Source organism: Cyprinus carpio, chromosome A1, assembly GCF_018340385.1.
Source record: "Cyprinus carpio isolate SPL01 chromosome A1, ASM1834038v1, whole genome shotgun sequence".
NCBI lineage: Eukaryota > Metazoa > Chordata > Actinopteri > Cypriniformes > Cyprinidae > Cyprinus > Cyprinus carpio.
In genome coordinates, this window is record NC_056572.1 from 21,941,920 (window position 1) to 21,965,854 (window position 23,935).

Genomic DNA, 23,935 nt, shown 5'->3' on the forward strand with positions numbered 1-23,935 from the left:
AATGCACAACAGATGCATTTTCACTCTGTCATCACTTCCTGTCACAGAGCTTAGCCTGTTCTCTTATTTTTTTTGCTTTTCAATTCCTGGATATGAGAGGCCACCAAGGACCATGACACTACAAGAGGAGTCGCTCTGTCTTTCTGGCCAGGGTAAATACCTTCTCTGGAAGTATGGTGGTTAATGGAAGGTTTAAAGGGTTAATTCACCCAAAAATGAAAGTTAGCCTGTTTTACTCACCCTCAAAGTATCCTAGGTGTATGTGACTTTCTTCTTTCAGACGAATCAAATTCGAGTTATATTAAAAATTGTCCTGGCCCCTCCAAGCCATTCAATGGGGGTAAGCATGTATTGGTTGTCAACCGTTCAGAAGACCTAAAATAAAGTGTGCACATCCTTAATAAAATGACCCTCACATGGCTCCGGGGGTGAATAAAGGCCTCCTGTAGTGAATACATGCATTTTTTTTAAGATAAATATCCATATTTCATTGTTGTGCGCGCACCTCTGAGATATGCAGGAGCAAAGGAAACAAAGTTTCCTTTCTTTAGCCATGGAAAACCAGTCTCCTCTTGGCTTATATCGAAATCATCTGACATTTTTCTTTACATTTCCTCGTTTTGCGCTTCTGATTTGTGAACGGTATTTTGTTTTGTTTTGTCTCTGCGTTCGTCAATCACACAACCCCAACATCCTACGTCATCCACCTGGACGGCTTCTGCATACGACAGTCAACGGAAGCTAGAAAAAAGTGTTTGTTTATTATATTTGAAATATGGATATTTATCTTACCAAAATGCATGGATTCGCTACAAGAGGCCTTTATTCACCCCCGGACCCTTGTGAGGAACGTTTTATTATGGATGCACACACTTTATTTCACGTCTTCTGAACTGTTGACAACCAACGCCCGCTTACCCCATTGAAAGGCTTAGTGGGGCCAGGACAATTTTTAATATAACTCCGATTGGATTCACCTTAAAGAAGAAAGTCCCATACACCTAGGATGCTTTGAGGGTGAGTGTAAAACAGGCTAATTTTCATTTTTGGGTGAACTAACCCTTTAACTCAAGAGGGTCTGGCTGCAGACTTGCACTTGCACTCTCAGACTTGCATTCTCAGACACTTGCACTTCCGCTAGTGATGTCACTTGCAGTGTTTATTTTTTTTAAATTTTGTTCTATTTATTGATAACTCTTTGTTTGAATCTCTCAACATTTTACAACAGCAGCCAGGTGTTGAAGACAGGAAAAAAGAAACTAATTTACGAAGTCACTTGCACTGCCACTTGCACTCTCAGCTACCTGCGACGTCACTTGCAATCAACACAAATCATGCATGTTGCCAATGGAGACAAGTCGCTGTGGTGATTAAACGATTAAAATGAATTTAGTACTGTAACGTACAGGGGTCCTGCAAGAAAAAGACAAGACCCGCAAATCCACAGCCACAAAACAGCAGAATATGAATGCAAAGTCTCTCATTAAGCGTTTTCCTCCCGTAGAAAACATAAACACTTAATATGGCTTAATGTATTAATGCTATTCAAATATCAAATTCAATATAGTTTATTAATATAATGAATAATGTATAAAACATGGCAAAACATGCGCAAAACATGGCATAATGTGGCATAATAAGGCATAATAATAGACTAAGATGATAAAGACCAAACTCAATATGCTCCTCTTCATTATTAAAATATACATAAACAATATGTACAGGCAACCAGGTGAGCCCAGAATAAATGCAACATGCAAAGTTTCGCGTTAAGCATTTTTCCATATAGAATAACTGTCTACAGCTCTTTTATTTCACTGTCTTTGTCCTTTAAGCTACATTATGTGTTTTATTTATAATGATTTTCTATGGGAGGAAAATGTTTAATGTTAACGCATAACGCATTGATGCTTTTAATATCACAACAAGAGACTTTGTGCATTGCATTCATATTCTGCTGTTTTGTGGCCGCGGATTTGCGGGTCTTGTCTTTTTCTTGCAGGACCCTGTATGTTATAGTACTAAATTAGTTTTAATCGTTTAATCACCACAGCGTCTTGTCTCTATTGGCAACACACACGATTTGTGTCAATTGCAAGTGACATTGCAGGTAGCCGAGAGTGCAAGTGACGATTGCAAGTGACTTTTTCTTGTCTTCACCACCTGACACCTGTTGTAAAATGTTGAGAGATTCAAACAAAAAGTAATCAATAAATAGAACAAAATAAAAAATAATTATGTCACTAACAGAAGCGCAAGTGTCTGAGAGTGCAAGTCTGCAGCCAGACCCATCTCCTTTAACTTGGCTGTTTTGTGACAATGGGTCAGGTGTTTACCAGTGTTGCAAAGTGCTTTATGAGCAGAAGTACTGGATGGAAACTCGTAGGCCACTTCAAGTATTGCAAGCACACTCTAAATATCTTATTTTATTATTTTTAAAAGACTTGATATGTGAACCTTTGCAAATTGTTACTAATAGCATATTTTGCAAATGTCATTAACTTGCTTTTAAGTCAGTGGACACTTGGGAAGAGTTAAAGACATCATGTCTTTAAATGAAGGACTTTGACTTCGGTTGAGAAATCCTAAAGAACTGTCAGCCTTTAACTGTTGCTGCTGGAAAGGCCTAGCCTTTAAGACAGATTCTCCTATTAATGGAGGAGTGTGTATGTGCCACAAAGCCTCATTGTACATTGTCGTAACATATTCTAAATGACTTCTCTTTAAACTCAAGAAAATTGTAAGGGGAGGACTAAAGCTGTTCAATTGATGAACTGTAACAGTCTTATTTATTATTATTCTTTTTTGTATCTTCTGTAAATGTTTGAAGAGTTTAAATAGTGTATGATTGGGTGACTGGGTTTATATTTCAAGAGCTTTTTTGTCCTGATTAATAAACACATTTGAAGGGGAGTTGAGTTTGTTGGTTTATTGTAAACAGACATTATTCGTTGTTGTATATCATTAGCACTGTACACAACGTCGTGTTTTTAATTTATTTCTCCGTCCACTGGAGGCGCTGTTCACTCTTAGGTTAAGTTAATCAAAGTTGTTGCCAAGTCAACGTTTTCTGTACAGATTTTTTCGGGACCCTTTGACACAGACAAGTGTTTTTTTGTAAAATAAATTATAAGCGGTTTGACTAATACATACGCTGAAAGCTTAAAAGATTGGTTTTATACATATTTTCCTCTTGGTATACATTATATCATATAATTTATAAACACTGGGCAACCCCGACCCTCGACGTGATCGAGGCTGCAGCCATAGCAGCCAGATTCAGCTCGGTAAACAAAGCGGACACCTAGCGAGCTAACAGTTATCCCGATACAATTTCAGAGAATAACGGTCTAAATCGAGAGTAAACCATTTCCGGGGACGGGTTTAAAACGGTATACATTGTTATTATCTAATTAGATTTTCTTTCTAATGACATGATATGTAATTTCATAGTTTCATGGATCGAATGTAGCTAACCGGTATTAGCTAACTGGTTAGCATTTCAGTGAGGCTGCATTGATTCGGGTTGCGAGCAAAATGAAACTAAACTGTATGGTCCGTATTGTACATGACAGTCTGCTAATTAGACGATACATATTAGCTGACAGTTTTTAGATTATTTTGCCCTTATTCTCTACTAGAAATCATAACATGTCTGTACTCAAATCTTTACGAATCACTCGGATAGGCAGATAAAAGCGTGCTAGCAGATAACGGACTGTTTGAAAACACAAAGAAAATAACTTTAGCAATTAGCCAAAACGGCTGTCATGAAATAATAAATCCCAGTTCGAGCACTTGGGGTGAAATGTTCAATCTGATGGCGAACTGCTGTAATTGGTTGAAACGATGGAGAGAACCTGCAAGGTGAGTGTCTACAACGTTCATCTCATGTGAGACTGTGGGGTATTTAGTAACTTGTTTCTGAGCAGGACTGTGAGTGAATTTTTATACTGTACAATTTCATATATGTTATCTATATTTGTACAGTGGTCCCAGTAAGCCATGCTTAAAATTGCCATCGGGGATTAGTTTTGACCTTGTCATTGGGTTTTATTTATGGCCACAAAAATTCAACTTGGCTGATGAAAGTGATGATACATGAAGTACCTCTACCTCTAATACTTACTATTATTTTCTATTGCAATGGGAAGTGCAGTGTGTAACTCTCAAAATGCATGATAGAAAATATTAATTGGCATGAATTTTAAAGGAATCGTTCATGAAACTTGACGAGATTTTAGGCATAGTCACAGCCTTAGTTGCCTTTCACTTTTAATGAATGAATGGAAAGAAAAAAAAAAGATGCAATGAAAGTCAGTGGAACAACATGATTTTGCAATTTTGTAGGTGAAATACTGCATTAAAAAGACAACACAAGTAGTCAAGCAAAACATAAAGCTAAGTGTAAAAATACATATGAAGTTCAAAGTTCTGTTCACTTTCTGGTGAAAGTTAATGAAACTTGACAGTAGATTAATCAACACATCCCCTAAAAATGTCATTTCTAAGAAAGGACAACTAATTTATTTGCATATGCCACATGGTTTAGTATTTTGTTATCTGATGCAGCAACATTTTGCATATATCCATGATTCATACATTCATACTTGCTCGTGTAAACAGTAAACATAAAATAGGACTGTTTACTTTCAGTAAAAACCTTAGTGAAGATTGTAAGTTTGCTTGTGTATGTGCATGACAATGATCAGGACAGACTTTGAACATATTTTGCTGCAGTTTTATTTTATACTTGCATTTGTATTGGTATTTACTAGTGTAACTGTATTTATTAATATTTTGAATTAGCTTATATTTTTATTTTTCAATATTCAAATTAAAAACTTACCTTTGGCATTTTTAATAATTTTTATTTCAGTTCATCTTTAGTAATTTTAGTACTTTAGATTTAACTTATTTTATTTCAGCTAATTGCTAAAGGCACGTTCAAATTTTACATCTAATATTTACAGTTTTAGTTAACAGTTATGCTGGTGACAAAAGTATTTGTGCCTATTGAATTATTTAGTACATTTTCCACACAGTAGGTTCATCTTTTCTCATGAGGTTGCATTAGATCTGGATTCATTTGTAATTTTAGTATTCCCTCTTTCTGTGTTCTCTGCGTTGATTATTGTCTGTACCTGCACCTCTCACTGTACATGTTTGAACATGACTCACAATTAGACAAAGGCTTAAATCCAAGTGTTAAATATGTGATTACTCACATCACCTGCTATGCCTGAAACAAGATGCTTGATAAGCTTAAATCTGGGTCTGTTGGTTGATCATACCTAAAAATCGGTCTGTGTAAAGTGTAGAAGGTCAGACACCAAAAGTGCCAGTGATGTTATGGAGACTGAAAGCTTCAGGGCCCAGAGTTGACAGATAAGTCTCTAAGTTATTGTCTTAATTTCATTGGCTGAATGTAGCGTGTCCTCTGGCACCCTGTCACCGATCTTGTTGGGTAAGTCGAAATCCCCGGCTAATCCCGCAGATACAGAGCTGACCAGAGGCCAGGAAAGACGAAAGTGTGTGTGTATCGACAATAACAACCAAAGTCAAGGGAAAGTTAGCTGTCATCTTGATCTATTCCCAGTCTTAATGAAGGCCTCCTGGTTGCAGAGAACTGTCACCTGGATAGTGCGCTTGATGTCCCTGCTGCGCAAGTGCCGCAGTTAAGTAACTTTGTTTATGTGCGTGTGTGAGTGTGTCTGTTTGGTAGCTGTATGGACTTTAGCTTTGTGTTTTCGTATGTGCATTGGTGTCGGCTGCAGGGTTTGTTTACGGCTCCTGGCCTTTGTGTTCGTCTAGCATTTCTTTAGAATTAAGCATAGGTTGTTGATGGTAAGCAGAAATCCCATGTCAATTCAGGATATTTGTGTTACTCTACAGATGTCTTATTATGCCTGTTTAGCCTCCACTGGAAGACTTGTAGTTTAAACAGCTGTGACTCCACAGCCACAAACAGTTTATCATTGAACTTACTGAATATTTTTGACGTCATTAGTGTAGCAAAAGGCTACATTATTTACTTGTCTTTTTGTGCATGGTATTCTGAATCATCCTTTTTATCCCTGTGTGCTTTTGCCAGTCATGAGATGATGCATTACCATACAGCTTTGGTTGTCTTAGCTGACAGCTGTTCATAACTTAATGTCAAATTTTATTAAATGTCAAGTTTGAAGCTGCCTGCATGAGCTTATTAAAGGCACGATGTGTTAGATTTTTGTGATAAAATATCCAAAAACCACTTGCACAGTGTTATATATTTCATGCAGTTGTGCAATTATTTTAACCCAAAAATTCCCAAGGCTTTGTAAATCCAGAGAAATTTTAAATAATGGCTCGCCCTGGTTCATTATCGCCTATCAATGATGCAATATCCGCGCTATCAGTTTCCGCTTTTAGAATCTATGGCAACACACCTGGTCAAAAATGCTGCTGTACAGATAAACTAAATCCATTATGGCTGTCGTGAATAAAATGAAAACGAAATGAAAACTGCAGCATTAAATTCAGATCTGCTCAATGTTGCACCATGATTCTTTTTACATGTTTTTACAGTGTTGCACGTTATAACCAATCACACATGAGTCTGTTGAGCTTAGTAATGCAATGGCCAATCAGAGGTTTTCAGATGAGTCATTGCTGAAACACCAGAGTTTTGTTCAGTGTGCGCGCGCTGACTGAAATGGGCTCTCTCGCGAATTCTGTTATCATAAACAAGTGCAGATGTATGTATGATGTAGCTTTACTGATTATAAGAGGAGTTTTTTGAAAGTTATTTAATGACATCTCCCATCGTTCCACTCTCCTTCATAGCATCATCAAGCTTCGCCTTTGTTATTGTTTTGAAAATGCGACCTCTAGCGGCGAAAAGTTACATGTTGTGCATTTAATGACCGCACTTGAGTAGATATTTTCCATGATTTCCATGTTTTTAATTTCTGTATTAAAAATCATTTTGAATTTTTTTTTGGACAAAGTAGAAACAAACAAAAAATCAGGGTACTACATTTGCTCTTATCAAAATGAAAAAAAAAAAAAAAAAGTTGAAATTCCTGAAAAAAAAAAAATAATAATAATTTTAAGTTATTTGGCCTAAACTTGTATTAATATTTCTTAGGAAAAAAAGTATATAGTTCAAGTCGTACAACTCATTAAAATTAATGATAAAAAATTTAATAAAAAAAAAACAAAAAAACTTTTTAACCTTGAAAAAAAAAAACACAATAAAGGCAATAAAGGTTTAGAGAAAGAAATGTAATTACTTGGTGGTTACAACAGGTGTTATTACTTTAACCTTTAAATTTAAATAAACTTTTCTTGAAACTCTTATGAAGGTTTTTATTTTTTTAAAAAAAAGGTTGAAATCAACATGAATACACATATTTCTTTAATTTATCATTTCTTATCATAAGGGCTGCCTTGACCTTAATAAGGTCTTTGGGTTGACACATAATGAAATGCAGTTGTATCTTTGCTCTTGCAGGAAGGTGACATTAGTAATGGTTGGACTGGACAATGCTGGAAAAACAGCGACTGTCAGAGGAATCCAGGGAGGTACATCTTCATCTTAATATTTTCGGAGTATTTTTATGTTGTGTTTTCAAGGTCCAGGGTAATTCTCAAAATGTGGATATTTCTGTCTTAGAAAATCCTTTAGATGTTGCACCTACAGTGGGCTTCTCAAAGGTGGACCTGAAGCAGGGCAAGTTTGAGGTCACAATCTTCGACCTGGGTGGCGGGAAGCGTATCCGCGGCATTTGGAAAAACTACTACTCTGAGTCTTACGGCGTGGTGTTTGTTGTGGACTCCAGTGATGTTCAAAGGATCCAGGAGACCAGAGACACAATGGCTGAGGTTCTCCGGCATCCCCGTATTGCAGGCAAACCTGTATTAGTGTAAGTTTTCAAAACATGACATGTTCTTGTTGTTGAATGTAACTTAATTTTTGTCTAAAATGTAACGCTACACTACTGTTTGAAAGTTTGAGATCAGTACAATTATTTTTTTAAGTTTTTAAGTAATATTGTGAAATATTATTACAATTTTAAATAACTGTTTTCTATTTTACTATACTTTTAAATAAAATTGATACCTGTGGTGGCCAAGCTGAATTTTAAACTGACATAACTACAATCTTTAGTGCCACATGATCCAAAACAAATGCAGCCTTGATGAGCATAAGATACTTCTTTAAAAAAAGAATAAAAATCATTTTAAATGTTAGTGTATGTCTACAAATCATCAAACATGGGAGATGAGACATAAAACATAAAGCATAAAGGCAGTAGATAAAATGAATATGCCCTACGCTTTCATTTTTTTGATGACATTGATGATTTCAGAACTTTGAAAACAGAACTATGTATTAACCATTTATAAACTGTGCTCAAATTGGTTTGTTGTGTACTAACCTTAATTGACAATCACTCAGTAAAGCTATAAAGGGGTTTGAACCCAATAATTAAACTGACTTTGACAGTTATGTAGTGTCATTATAAGGGCTGGTCCGGATACCATTTTAGATAGATAAATGTATCTATCTCACACGTGTCCCACATTGTCCCGCAAAATCACATCTACTGTCCCGCAACAGATCTATCGCCAGGTGGTCACCCTATACATGGTATGCCTAATAAAAAAAAAAAATAAATAAATAATAAAATAAAATAAAATAAAAAATAAAATAAGAATGAAATTAAAACTTTTTTGCAAATAAATGTTACAGGTTTATACAAATGTCATATAAATGTAAAATCTTAAATGTATAAAAATAATCTTTTTAGGAAACCTTAATTAAAAAAATATTGTGGAAAAATGTTATACATTATAAATTACAGTAATATGAATTTTAATTTGTTGAGTGTAATAATAACAATAGTTATGTAAATATTACTGAAACTTTAAAACTGATAAAAATAAATGTTTTTTAAAGTTATTGAAATATTTACTTAAAATCTCAGGGGGTACTTCAAGTAAATAATTTAGGTCATAGGGGTTCGGCTGACAAAAAAGTTTGAAAACCCCTGAACTACAGAACAGAGCCGGAAGTGGCGCACCTCACGTGGGAAGGGCTTATATGCTCCTAGAACCGACACTGCATTAGTGACAGGCTACAAAACACACAGGTCTGTTAGGAACAATACTTTTAATATAGACAAATTAGTAAGGCTGGGCTACTTTACGGTTTTTTTATGGCTGCTGTATTCGCAAGTATTTTCCAAGCAAATTAACTGCACATTTTTATCATGTGTAAAATTACTGATTAACATGGTAGATAAAAGCAGCTTATTTTACTTTTTTTACACCAACAATATACTATAGGCATACTACTTACAGATATTAGGTGATTTTTCAAACGTGATGTGTTGTTGTGGTAGGCCAGTTTGAAAACGCATATTTTAAAGTACTCCCACACAGCTGAGGTCTTCGGCATTTTTGTCTTCTCTTCCATATGAAATGAATCATGATGTTCATGATGTTCACTCATGGGCGATTCATATTCAAGCGAATGAGAACCATTTCACGGGGGATGCCAGGAGTTAAAAAAAAGAATATTCGAATCTCAAAATTGAAAATCGAATGCCAACCCACCAAACGAATATTCGAATAATTGAATATTCTGGTCCAGCCCTAGTCATTATTTATTCCAAAAGAAAAGTTACTTTAATGCATGTACACCAGTAAATGATAGGTATTTATGCTGATATTGTGCAAAATACTTGCCTAGGTTGTATGTTATGATATGCAGATATGCAGATTTGTGTAAAATAACATATATTCACATACCGCCAAGTGTTTGGATTCAGGGGGAAATAATGACAGTTTTGTGTGGTCCAGCTCTTCTAGCAGGAAATAATACTACCTCAAAGAATGATTTCAATGGTACAAATGTAAAATAAAGACTTCAGCACTTGGGGGCCCATTCTCAATTTTCCCTGGTGCTTGAGATAATAAATCTATTGATGTGTTTTTCTAAACAAGTTGTCTGCAGTTCAGGTGAAGCCTTCGACTGGCTTCTTCTTCTTGTTGGTATTTGGTAATTATACCAACAACACAGTGTTGGATTCTTTACTATCTCATATTTTTTAAGTCAGTTACATATAAATGCAGATTGGTCTAATTTGAATCTGAAAATTAAGACTGCTAGATTGTCAGGCTACTTCTTAAGACACAGTTTTAACATATAGGCTAAGTTTATGCAACTGGCCCTAGACCCTCCCCAAAACAGTGTCAGCAGCAAAACGATGATGAAGTTGGAACTGCATAAAATGCAGAGCTGTGTGTGTAAAAGGGAGAATAGAAGAGGGCTCAGAACAGAACCCTGGGGAACCCCCCTTTTAAATGGCTGCTGATAATGTTTACAGCCCTCACTCACCAACACTGCCTGCCTGGTAGAAATATGAAGTAGTTTAGAGCTAAGACCTTGAGTTTGCTGATGAGCCTGAAGACTTTGATGAACGTCAAGCTGTAATCAGTGAAGAGCATCCTTACATAATTCCTGCCTGTTGCCCAAGTGGAACAGGGTAGTGTGCAATAAATGTGAAATACATCATCTGTATATCTGTTTGGGTGTTAGACAAGCTGCATTGAGTCCAATTAACTGAGAGAGTGAGCAGCAGATGAAGTCCTTGACTAAATATAGCTTGTTAAGTGTGCTTATAAGTCAAGAGTGCTCTTTAACACAAGGCTAATTATTCAGTCCAACTCAAGTGCAGGTCATTTGTTTGTGACAGTTTACCTAGTGACCTGCACACCTAGTGACCGGGTCTTTCCTTCATCTAATTGGCTTGCAGACTGGCTAATAAACAGGACCAAGATGGGGCATTGGCTGAAGCAGATATCATTGAGACCCTGTCATTGGAGAAGCTTGTCAACGAGAATAAATGCCTCTGTCAGATTGTGAGTTAATATTTCAACACAGTTTATATTTATCAAAGTCTGGTTTGAGTTTTTATTTAAAGAGAAAATCCTGTGAATTTTCTTGGCATAAATGTTGCAAACCATTCATATAAAACTGAGCTAAACATTGTTTCCTTTACTCTTAGGAACCCTGTTCTGCAATGCTGGGATATGGTAAGAAGGTGGACAAATCCATCAAGATTGGCCTTAACTGGCTCTTGAATAACATTGCCAAGGACTACGAGGCAATTTCAGAGCGTGTGCAAAAAGATACAGCTGAGCAGAAGGCTCAAGAAGAACAAGACAAGAAGGAAAGAGCAGAGAGAGTCCGGCGGATCAGAGAGGAGAGGTCAGTGTGCTGACAAGACTTTTCACTCAGATTGTCATGCTGATCACTCTTTTCCAGATATGTCAGGAGTGTAATAAACTCAAACTACTGGTGAAAATGGTAGATTTCTATAATGTAACATATTTCAAAAATCACTAAACACCAGCTGAGCTGGTTTTATTTGCATTTATATTCTGTGTTTTTCAAAGTGTTTTTCTCTGTTTTACTGCAAAGTAATTAAAGTTGCCATGAAATGTAAATTCACCTATATATTTTGTAAATGCATGTTATGGATCTTATTGTGAAAGATTCATCCATGTATATGTTTCTTTTTCTTTCCTTTTTTTGTCTTAATGTTTAATCTAAACTCAAACTACTGGTGAAAATGGTAGATTTCTCTCTGGTGACATATGTCAGACTTCTCTAATCTCTTAGTCTGCTTAAACCTTGCCCCTCGAACAACTGACAAGTTCACATTCATTTGAGTGCAACGCCCACATCTCAAAACCTAAAGAACAGCCAATGGTTAGAACCCCGCCTTGCATTCTTGCTGGTATTTGATAAGAGAAAATTTCATTGCTCTTAGCAATCAGGCCCACCAAAACTGCGTCAGTAGCAAAAATCACGATGGAGTTGAAACTAAGGCTACCGAGCCATGTGTGTAAAATAATATATATATATATAAGAGGTCTCAGAACAGAACCCTGGGGAACATCCATTTTAAAATGGCTGCTGATGATGTTTGCAGCCCTACCACATAACATTTTTTTTTTTTTTTTTTTTTTTAACTAACTGTTTCTCTCAGGTGTATGTCACAATGCTGAAGAAACGACTTGCCTCTACTTCCATTTCATCATTACTTTAAAGTGTTCAAAATGCAAACAACAGTTTGATGAAGATGTTTTTCACTGACAGAGACAGACAGGAGCGAGAAGAAACAGAGCAAGAAGGAAGGACATTGAAAGAGGAGGAGCTAGATGATGTCAACATGCTCAACCCATTCCAGCCAATAAACAATGTTGTTAATGAGGTTAGTTATCACCGGTGTTGGGGGTAACGCATTAGAAGTAACGCATGTTACGTAATCAGATTGCTTTTTTTCAAGTAACTAGGAAAGTAACACATTACTTTGTAAATTGTACTTTTTACAAAACGCCAGTTACTTTGTTTTCCCATTTATTGACTAACAAGTCTCCTGTCCCCATGTTGGGAGAAATCGGAAGTACATTGTATGCACTATGTGAACATGATGCAGTTCTAGACTAAATGTGATTGTGCATTAATTCATCCCACTTGCAAAAAAACTGATGTAGTATTCATCAAAATGAATTAAAACAGTGAAATGCAAACTCAGAATTTGACGCAAACCTGCAATAATTAAATATGTTAAATAACACGAATGTATCTAATCCCATTTTATTAACTAATTTCTTTGCTACTGACCTTTGATGATCCTGTTCAACCATACTAATAAGCAAAAATGACTTTAGATAAACTAACAGTTTTTTTTTATTATTTTTATTATTGCTGAAGAGTGTTGAACCTTCCTCTCCTGTGTTCTAGTGTACAGACATGAATTTACTTTTCCTTCAGCCTGAGGTTTCTTCATTACACTTTTTGGAGTGAATGGGCTTTTATATTTGCTATAAATAGAATTTCTTATATTAAAAACAATCAAGCCCTACTCATATTTAAAAAGTAATGCAAAAGTAACGTAACACATTACTTTCCATAAAAAGTAACTAAGTAATGTAATTAGTTACTTTTTTAGGGAGTAACGTAATATTGTAATGCATTTCTTTTTAAAGTAACTTTCCCCAACACTGGTTATTACAATGTTTCTTTTAAATGCAAGTTGGATGAAATCATTAAGATGTAAATACTAAATTAATTGAATAATTCCAGAATGAAGACAGATTAAACAAAGAGAAAGCGATGCAAAGACATAGAGAAAATGTTGAGCTGATCAGTGTGCAAGAACAGACGGTCCTTCAAGATGATGAGGAAGATGAAGATGAGGAGGATGAAGAGAGCGAGAGACAGACCCCGGAGAGCACAGAAACAGGTAGTACTCTTATTCCTCAGAAGGGCTCCATCATACCAAGAGTAATAAATGGGGAAAAGGTTTATTATATTATTGTCAGTTCATTTCAAATACAAGCTTTTCCTATTATAATGCATTAAGAACCTGTTTACCTCTGCGATTTCTTGGAGTGGATGAAGTTATTTCAATGTCTCTGTCACTTTTGATCAGGAGCAGTGGACCAGACCAAAAAGAAAACTAGAAAGTTACGGTTAAAACGTAAGCACAGAGTTGACCCTCTCAGAGTGGAAGATGCAGAACCCAAAAGCCCCACTCCTCCTCCCTTACCAGGTAGAAATGTGTCTTTTACAACTTGTTTCTCCGACATGAACAATAAACAACTAATTGATAAAATTTCAATGTACGAGGGTACAGTGTATCCCATACATTGGTTTATTTATTGTGCCCCGCTAAAATATCATAAATAGATTTTCCAAAATGTTTTGAAATTGTTGAATAAACATGAGCTATAAATGTTTCAAAGTCAAAATGCGGCACAAGTGTTTTTAAATATATGTATTTTTGAAGTGCACCGACTGTCTTAAGGAAAGTTTCGATGTCATTTTCTTTTAATCTTTCCTATATCGCCTGATAATGCAATGTTATTGAGCAGAGCACTGCTTTGTTTACAGCCGTTATCAGGCAAACCGCTATTTCTGATGCTCCTAAAGCACCTCCTGCTGGCAGAGAGTGAATATGGATTTTCAAACAGCGTGTCTGCTGATTTATATATAGCCTATATTTACCTTGTGGGAAGTGCTGCCACACACTGAGTGTAAGTCTGTGAGAAACACTGCGGTCTATAGTGTTTACACTGAGGACCTTTGTCAGGGATGTCCATTTGTAATAGGAATAAGCATTCCTTTTAAACAAACACACACAAACATTTGAAAAATAGCTAAGGCCAGGGACTGAGCTGCAGAAGAAAAAAAAAAAAAAAAAAAAAAAAAACCTGTACAACACAAGCACAGGAGCACTTTATATTAAACGCTTCAAAGAAAGCCATAAGAAAACAGTTTCTTGTGGCCTCATTGCCATGCCAGGTGCTTAGACAAATTGTTTGTGTTCATTGTGTTTGAGAGGTTTTCATCAAGACATACCGTACATATTACTGTTATGTAATATGATACTGTAATATCACTGTTCTTATAATACAAATATTTCCATATTGTAAAACAACTAATCCTTGTACCAAGCATGTTGCTGTAGTCATTAAACGTTTAATAATTCTGATATTTTATAGGCTGCACATGAATGCCAAGAGGTGTGCAATACATGCATTCCAAAGGGAGTGTAGTCCAATGTTGTTGTACATGAAGTTTAGGTTTACAATTACCCATAATAATTGAAACCCATTTATTTGCCCATTAAAGACAAAATGCTAAAATGCAAAAATCCACTTTCCAAACAATGTCATTACTTTACCGAAATACACTATGGTACAATAATGATTGATATATTAGAGCTGTCGGAATGGATTTTGCAGGAAATTGCATACATACAGTACAGGTCAAAAGTTTGGAAACATTACTATTTTTAATCTTTTTGAAAGAAGTCTCTTCTGCTCATCAAGCCTGCATTTATTTGATTAAAAATACAGAAAAAAAACAGTTATACTGTGAAATATTATTACAACTTAAAATAATAGATTTCTATTTGAATATACTTTAAAAAAAAATTATTCCTGTGATGCAAAGCTGAATTTTCAGCATCATTACTCCAGCCTTTAGTGTCACATGTAACATCCAATCTATCACATGATCATTTAGAAATCATTCTAATATTCTGATTTATTATGAGTGTTGGAAACAGTTCTGCTGTCTAATATATTTGATGAATAAAAGGTTAAAAAGAACTGCATTTATTAAAAAAAAAAAAAATATATATAATAATATATATTCTAATAATATATTTTCTTTACTATCACTTTTTATCAATTTAACACATCCTTGCTGAATAAAAGTATTGATTTTATTTAAAAAAAAAGAAAGAAAAAAAAAATACTGACCCCAAATTACTGACCAGTAGTGTATATTGTTATTACAAAATATTTATATTTTAAAAACATAGCTTCTTTTTTTTTTTTTTTTTTTTTTTTTACTTTTTATTCATCAAAGTATCCTAAAAAAGTATCACATGTTCTGAAAAAATATTAAGCAGCAGAACTGTTTCCAACTTTGATAATGAATCATCATATTAGAATGATTTCTAAAGGATCATGTGATAATGATCCTAAAAATGTAGCTTTGCATCACAGAAATAAATGATAATTTAAAGTATAATAAATTTAAAAACAATTATTTCAAATGGTAATAATATATCACAATATTAAATTGTTTTTTTCTGTATTTTTGATCAAATAAATGCAGGCTTGATGAGCAGAAGAAACTTCTTTCAAAAACATTAAAAATAGTAATGTTTCCAAACTTTTGACCTGTACTGTATATCATTCACCTGTGCAAGTCACATCAAATCTGTACAGAGAAAAATGTATCTCTAGTTGTGGTTAGTGTAATTGTATATTTGTATAATATACAATTTATACAAGATGTCCTGTATACAGTACATATTTACACTGGTGCTTCAAAACACATTCTTCTCTCCAGGGGAGCAAAGCCAATGCACAACCTAAAAAAACATTCTTCAGCAGGAACATACTGTTTTATTATTCAACCCATGAAAGTTCAATTGTGTAGTTTTAACATAACTACAGGAAAAGCATAGTAAAACACTGTTATGTTCAGAAGAGGGAATGTGCATAGTCATGTGAAACATTGTACATCTATTTGCATTTTGCTACATTTTTATTTATTTTTTTGATAGCATATATTATTAATACTTAATTTAACCTAATTAAATAAGCAGATGATTAATTCTGCAGTATAGTAAATTTCAGGCCTGCTGTAAACACATTGCAGTGGTGTATATGTTCTGCAGCACAGGATATCAGGAAAGTCAGAGAAACTTTTTTCTATCATTTGCTGCTGAATTTTCATTGTCAAATGTTTGCAAAATTTGTCTCATTTTAACCACTGATTTGTCCTAGTTTTTCCTTTTTGTTACTTCATGTTAATGACTCTAACAGCTAAAACCTTTTCTTTGTTTTAGTTGGATGGGCTACTCCTAAAGTTTCTAGGCTCCCCAAACTTGAGCCTCTTGGAGATACAAGACATTCTGGTAATTGTTGGTTCATTGCATGTTCCCTGTCCAGCATGTCAACCAGCAAGCGCATCACTAACATTCTTTTTTTTTTTTTCCACCCTATTCTGTTTCCTAACCATGTAAGTGTCTTCCATAATTTAGTTTTTAAAGCTTTTTTTCTCTTCATCCATACAGCAAGCCTCAGCCACATCCTTCCTGTCCAATCATCTGTCAACAGAAATACCACAGCCATCCACCTTGATACTGTGCCTAATAAATGCCACTAGCACATTCTCCTTAACACCTCACTTCCTTCACTGTGGCTAATGTGTGTTATTTGTTTTCCGATGCTTACAGGAAACATTTTGGCCATTCTGAATGCTGCATGTAATATTCTATGTCCTCTTCTGAATGTTAAACCAGACAGTGTGTCATTTTGATCTATGAATTTAATGATGCAGTGTAACCTTTTAGTAAGTAGAAGTTAGCTGATCCTTGATTTAAAAAAAAGGACATTGCTGACCTAAATCTTTTTTTTTTTTTTATTACTCTCTTTCATTGGCAGATTTCTATGGCAAACCTCTCCCACCTGTAGCAATTAGGCAGAGGCCGAACAGCGATACTCATGATGTAATTTCCTAACACTACCTCTGCTTCCCCCCTGACTGGTTTACAATTCTCAAGGGTCCCAACCAATCAAAGTATTGTTTTGTTCATATCTTCAAGCACGGGCAGTGTAGCAAACTATGCAGATTGCCTGTAAGTGAGGAACTGATAACCAATCGACAAACCCAGATGGATCACATGACCTCGATCAACATCTGGTCAACAGAAGGTGTTTTTAAATGAGATGGGGGACAAGGACATTCACTGTTCAGATAATGTGTTTAAATTTAAAACGGTTCAATATTTTACTTACTTTAGAGCTGTTTTTCTTGTTTTAATCAAAATACAGTATTAACAGACTTTTGAAACTCAGCTGAGACTCCTTTGTGGAAAATATATTACAGACCTATTTTTTAAGAGAATTGTATTTAAATACATAAAAGTTTAAATTTGTGTACTTGAAATTGTACAAAAATGTTTTTATGGTATGGTCTTAATTATTAATCGTGACACAGTTTGCCTTTAATGTATCAGATGGTCTTTTTTTTCAGCAGCATTTATAGGTTTATACACTACGCTGTCTTAATTTTGAGAATGACATTTATACTCTCAAATAGCACCAGCAAAATATACAGAGATCGTGAGAAGGTGAACTTGAATGTGATGTGAAATGATTGTGCCAGCTCTTTACTGAGTTTGAAAAAGCATTTTATTCTCACATACAGTACATCTTGCTTTATCATGGAGCAAAAGATTCTGAAAAATGATGAGTTTATAATTTTGTGATTTACAGATAAGAGATTGCACTGTAGGTGTAACAATGCTCAATCTCCAATATAAATACATATTTTAATGTATGATGTCATATATTGTAAATGCTGCTTATATATTTATATGATGCTATTGCCATTTTTTATATTTAACTGTTTGTTTTGTTTTGTATTTTACCCCTCACACTAATATTTAGTTGATGTTTCGTCCAGTTTGCTCTGTTTTCAGTACATGCTTCCTTTGTACCCAGTTCACATTTAATATGAATGTCAAATTAAATATATTATAAAAATGTATATTTATTCACAGTTATGGTCACTCTCACTCAACACATCTCACACATTTTGAAAAAACAAAACAAAACTTGGCAGCACCTTCTGCTGGTAGATGCCCTAACTACACCATAATGGTATCATGGTATCAACTCATTTATTTATTTATATCATATCATATATTTATTTATATTTGCAAGAATGGTATAAAAATTCGAATTGGACAGAACAATGTGGGATTTCACGTGTAGTCCACTGGAATAATTAACGGGATATTGCTCGTTAAATTTAAGTGACCAGATTACAGCATCGTCCCAGTCTGTCAAAGTAAAAGATAATGAGTAATAAACAACTTAAGCACTATTGTACTCTTTGACCCTTAGCATTCAATATGCTGTTATTTTCTACTTTACCTTTTAGTTTTATATGATAATACTGACTAATGTCTTGTGAAAAAAACAAAAAAAAAACAAGCTTACTTATGGTTTTCAGGTTTATTATCAAATCATATTTATAGTGTATATGGCACTATATATATATGTATATGTATATATATATAGTGCCATCTTTATGCTGTTCTTTTGAACTTACTCTTCATTGAAGAGTCTTGAAAATAATAACAAGTTTCACAAAAATATTAAGCAGAACAAAGTTTTTCAGCACTGATGATAAGAAATGTTTCTTGAGCAGAAAATCAGCATATCAGAATGCTTTCTGAAAGATCATGTAACACTGAAGACTGGAGTAATGGCTGCTGAAGGTTTGCATTACAGGAATAAATCATATTTTACAACATATTCCAGCTGAAATCAGTTATTTTAAATTGCAATAAAATTTCACAATACCTTACTCAGCTTACTTTACTTTTTACAATACCTTACATAATACCAAAGCCTTATGAACTGTTCTCCATTTCTTTAACTCGGTGACTATTCATTTCTAAAACTTATAGTACATTTTCGTAGCACATGGAAATTAGTTTTTTATTAACTGACCCCTTTAAATGTAAAGACTTTTTGTTGTACCTTTTTTTTATTATTATTTATTTTATTTGTGATAAAACTGAACTCTTAGGGCTCCTGCACTGTAATGAGGTGGATCAGCACAGGCATGATTGGCTACTGAAGACTCTTGAATCATATGTTCCTCCTGCACAACTACATCTGCTTTCAGTGACTCACCTGGACGGCCGGAGCATTGGGAGCATGCGGCCAGGGGCTTACGACAAGGCACCACATTTACCTCTGCTCATCTGTCACAGCCATCACAATTACAACCTTTAAGCTAGGGGTGGGTGGTATGACCCTATTTGGCCAGGAGCGGCCCTGAGCCAATGTGCTCCTCTAAACTGTCCGGGTGCTGCACTGCTCTGGCGGTTGACTGCTCCACGTTTGTTCCGATAATATCTCGTTATTAACAACCCATTCGAAAACGGAATCCTTTGTGCATCCCCCAGATTTGATTGTTCGTCTTTCTTAATTTTTCTTTGACAAATGGCAGTGTCTCAGTCTCACATGCTCTGCACGTGAGTTAACCTGTTACTGAGATTTAAAATCAGTTATGACTGACATTTTATACCGCAGTAACTATCTATCTATCTATCTATACACACACACACACACACACACATATATATATATATATCTCGTCATACTGCCCAGCCCTACTTTAAGCCATCATTTGAACACTGATATTTACAGAGGATGAATCACCAAATGATTTCTTCATTTCCTAACATTTGTTCGATTCTGTTAACTGCAGAAGCTAAATTCACTCAGTTAACCTCCCCTGAATGTCATCCATTCAAGTGTTTGGGGAAAAAAACTGCTTGTTTGTGAATGTCAGACTAACACTCTCACATGACATCAATAGCCATGCTGCCTCCAAACTCCTTCATTTATCATTGTTGGCATAACTCTTAGTGCAAGCCCTTACTTTCGATCTCAAAGCAACCAAAAACCTGCAAGGTGGAATAGACGGTTTCTGCACACTCAGTCATTTGAAGGCATTTTTCCCCCCACTCATCATGAGGTGATGAGACACTAGGCAGGTCACTAGCAGCCATCCAGGCCAAACATGCCAATCAAGCGGTGAATGTGGCACTTTTAAGGTTCCCAGATATTGCTGACTGAGTATTATCCTCTTCTGGCAGCGAGAAAAGAGTTGGGCTTCATTGGTGGTTTTAAATAAAAAAACAGCTCAGGTTAGATACATTGGTAAAAGAGGTTAATGCTTTTTTGTTGTTGTTTGTTTTGTTTTTTATTTGAATTTTTTTTTTTTTTTTTTTTTTGGAAAAAAATTCCTGTGGTGAGATTTCTGTAAAATGATAGATATTTTGTTGCTTCTTGCATGTTACTCGACACTTACAAAGAGAAATATCCAGTGCATTCATTTTTATCTAAAACATATGAACATAAATCTAGCAATGTTTTTTGTTGATGTTGTATGCATCACTGTAGTTCAAAAAAGAAATGTTTGGTGAGTGCCACTAAAAGGCTAATGCTGTACCACCTTCACTAAACCTGACCTTAACTTAACTGATAGCGTAAATATAAGCAAACATGAGATAAAAATGCCCTTTATCTTGCTTCTACATGTCTTTGAGCTCTTTTATCGTGACTTGTGTTTCATTGGATTTTCATGAGCGCTCTGCATCACAAGTGCAGTGTTAAGCAGGTGAGCTTCTGAGTAAGTTTACTATGTCAGAAAAGCCAAACAAATGGAGGTCATGTGATGCAGACTTCAAAATGTATTACTTTATAAATCTCACACTATGGTAAAAGTGCTTTAAGGTCAAAACATAGTATTGTGCAAGGAACTACACAAATGTCTTTTAAGTCTTTATTAAGTCTTTATCAATCAATATTGTGCCCTTGTAATCATGTGTATTGTGTAATAATTGTGTATTTGTCTAATTGTGTAAAAAGGAATACAAGTCGTTGGTGTTTTACTGCCACCAGTGCTCATTTCAACCGAAAAATGCTGTGAATTGTGTATATTTCGGGATTTATTCAATTATATATTCATTTATTTATTTATTTTTGATACATAATTGTGCAAAAATATTGGTAGAGACACTTTTTTTTTTCAATGAGTCATGTTGTTTTCTTTATAATTTACTGAATATAGCACAACCACAGATGGTTGTGATACACTGATCCAACCAGAAGGTGACAGTGTTGTTGTTTTACTCTCACTGACCTCCTTTCATGTTGGACAGATGCTTAAGATCCCGGGACCCTCGATGGAGGGGAGACAGGTACGCATTCAAGCTCTGATGATGATAGAAACCAGTCCCAAATTGTCAAATGAATATGTCTCTGACACACATAATCAAATCACTTTATCAGCGTTGCCACTTAGATGAGGGTAACAGGTTTGGCTCTTCCTCTTAAACGTGTTGGCGTTCCTAGATCACATTGTCAGGCCCACGGGGGTCTTTCTACACCATTATGTCCTTTAGTGACATCAGTCTCCAGAGTGCCCCCCGGCGTTCTTTTAGCCAGAGAGGCAGCAGAGCTAAGAGAGGGAGTTAAGAGGCTCTAATACAAAGCTGGCAGGCAGAAAAACTGTGGGGCTCAATAGTCAGCTTGACAAGACAGTTTCAGCCAGTTCTAATGAGGAGAGAGTAGTCTCAAAGGAAGCCGAGAAAGATGAGCTTAGCAAGGAGCGTTGGGTTTGGTTGGTAAGGGACTGCAGGATTTCCTGAGAGACATCCATACCACAACGAATGGCTGGTATTTTTTATTCAGTCCTGTGTATTGCTCATCTGAATCTTTCAGGGAGATTCTTACTGCTTGTGTTGTTTGTTTAACTACTGTAGAAGATTCTAGCTCAGGTGTGTTTTGTGATTATTGGCCCCAGGTGTGTGTAGTGTTTCCTCTCTCTCTCTCTCTACTTCAGCCGCTCTCTTATTTGTTCAGCCAGTTTCACAGAGGAAGGTGTGAGTGTGTTGGTTCTTTTAAAGAGCTAATGAGGCCCATACCGGCAGGTCCCTGCTGTCCTTCTGCTTTCCTCTTTGTGTTATGTTCACTGTCCCCCAGGTGAACATGAAATATTCCCCTTCAGTCTCTTACCCTGTTTTTTCCTCCCTGCAGAGTTAAAACCTGCTCTCTGATGTGTGTTTGTCTGTGTGTGTTGCTCCGTCCGTCTGTGTCAGGTGCTTGTAGATGCCCCGTGTTCTAATGACCGGAGTTGGCTTTATACCCCTGATACCAACCAAGGGAAAATGTGGCTGAAGGAGAGAACTCAACTACCACTCACACACACACACACACACACACACACACACACACACACACACACACACACACACACACACACACACATACACACAAACTCATATGGACACTTAGACGGCACAAAACAGATCTACAATCAGATCTACAATTTTGACCTTCTTGACAGTATGCAACAATTTAAACTGTGCAACAATGAAGGCACAATTTTGACATTAACTCTTTAAAAAGCCCCTTTTATTATTATTATTATTATTATTATTATTATTATTATTATTATTATTATTATTATTTTTACTATTATGATAAACTGTTTAATGACAAAAAAAATATATATTTAACTTTATCCAAAATTTTATGCACAACCCTGTTGTTGCAAGATTTCTGCTTTTACTAAACATTTATAATATATATATATATATATATATATATATATATATACACACACACACACACACACACACACGTACACACACACACACACACACACACACACACACACACACACACACACACACTGCCGTTCAAAGGTTTGCGATCAGTAAGACTTGTAATGTTTTTCTAAAGAAGGAGAAAAATCTCTTATGCTCATCAAGACTGCATTTATTTGAACAAAAATACAGAAAAAATAATGGTTTCTATTTTAATATCCTTTAAAATAGAATTTATTTCTGAGGCAAAGCTGAATTTTCTATTAGCCATTACTCAAGTATAAAGTGTTACATGATCTTTAAGAAATCATTCTAATATGCTGATTTATTATTAGAATTATCAATGTTGGCAACAGTTGTGCTGCCAAATATTGTTTTGGAAACGGCGATACATTTTTCAGGATTCTTTGATGAATAAAAAGTTAAAAAGGACAGCACTTATTCAAAATATAAATCTTTTACAACGATATAAATCTTTGCTATCACTTCTATTTAACACACAATTTAACACATCCTTGCTAAAAAAAGTTTTAATTTCTTTAAAAAAAAGAATAAAAATTTACTGACCCCAAACTTTTGAACTGTAGTGTATATTATAAGAAAATATTTCTATTTTAAATAAATGCCCTTCTTTTTAACTTTTTATTCATCAAAGAATCCTGAGAAAAAGAAAGAAAAAAGTATCACAGGTTCCAAAACAATATTAAGCCGTTTCCAGCTTTGATAATAAATCAGCATATTAGAATGATTTCTCAAGGATCATGTGACACTGAAGACTGGAGTAATGATGCTGAAAATTCAGCTTTGCATCACATGAATATTTTACATCATAATATTTCACAATATTAATTTTTTTCCTGTATTTTGATCAAATAAATGCAGCCTTGATGAGCATAAGAAACTCTTTTTCTTTTTTTTTTCTCCAGTTTGTTTCCAAGTCAAGATTTCTAACATTCACTCTTTTATGGTTTAGTTTTTCATGTAGTGTTCATATTTTATGTCAGCTGTATTTAATGTAATAAATATGTATTTTAATAGTTTTACTTAACCTCTCCTTTTTCTAACATGGTTTTAGAAAGACCCCATTTGATGATGTCTATTTAATGTTAATAACTGCTGATTGTGTTTATTATTATTGGTTGTCAGGTCGGCCC

At 35.0% G+C, this 23,935-nt stretch overlaps 1 protein-coding gene across 5 annotated transcripts; it reads left to right on the plus strand.

Annotated features, from left to right (window-relative positions):
* The first annotated feature begins 13 nt into the window (after window positions 1-13).
* Window positions 14-18,136, plus strand: LOC109077971 (ADP-ribosylation factor-like protein 13B). Of its 5 annotated transcripts, none has more exons than XM_042757583.1 (11): window positions 14-152; window positions 7,496-7,566; window positions 7,658-7,907; window positions 10,806-10,911; window positions 11,058-11,260; window positions 12,155-12,269; window positions 13,145-13,304; window positions 13,494-13,613; window positions 16,431-16,499; window positions 16,659-16,936; window positions 17,029-18,136. In XM_042757583.1, exons 2-10 carry the CDS (start codon window positions 7,512-7,514, stop codon window positions 16,748-16,750), a joined length of 1,170 nt encoding a protein of 389 aa, XP_042613517.1. In that variant the 5' UTR covers window positions 14-152; window positions 7,496-7,511; the 3' UTR covers window positions 16,751-16,936; window positions 17,029-18,136. The 5 variants fall into 5 exon arrangements, with proteins under 5 accessions (XP_042613517.1, XP_042613503.1, XP_042613497.1 ...); XM_042757569.1 differs by lacking the exon at window positions 14-152 and adding an exon at window positions 2,228-3,867 and having other exon boundaries at window positions 13,500-13,613; XM_042757563.1 differs by lacking the exon at window positions 14-152 and adding an exon at window positions 3,014-3,867.
* The last annotated feature ends 5,799 nt before the right edge of the window (window positions 18,137-23,935 follow it).

Excerpts from the sequence above, each read along its gene's own strand:
- LOC109077971 (XM_042757563.1), top strand. The coding sequence starts at position 3,809 with ATGTTCAATCTGATGGCGAACTGCTGTAATTGGTTGAAACGATGGAGA. Across the intron at positions 7,567-7,657 it reads TGTCAGAGGAATCCAGGGAG|AAAATCCTTTAGATGTTGCA; the intron begins GTACATCTTCAT and ends TTTCTGTCTTAG. Across the intron at positions 13,305-13,493 it reads CCCGGAGAGCACAGAAACAG|GAGCAGTGGACCAGACCAAA; the intron begins GTAGTACTCTTA and ends ACTTTTGATCAG.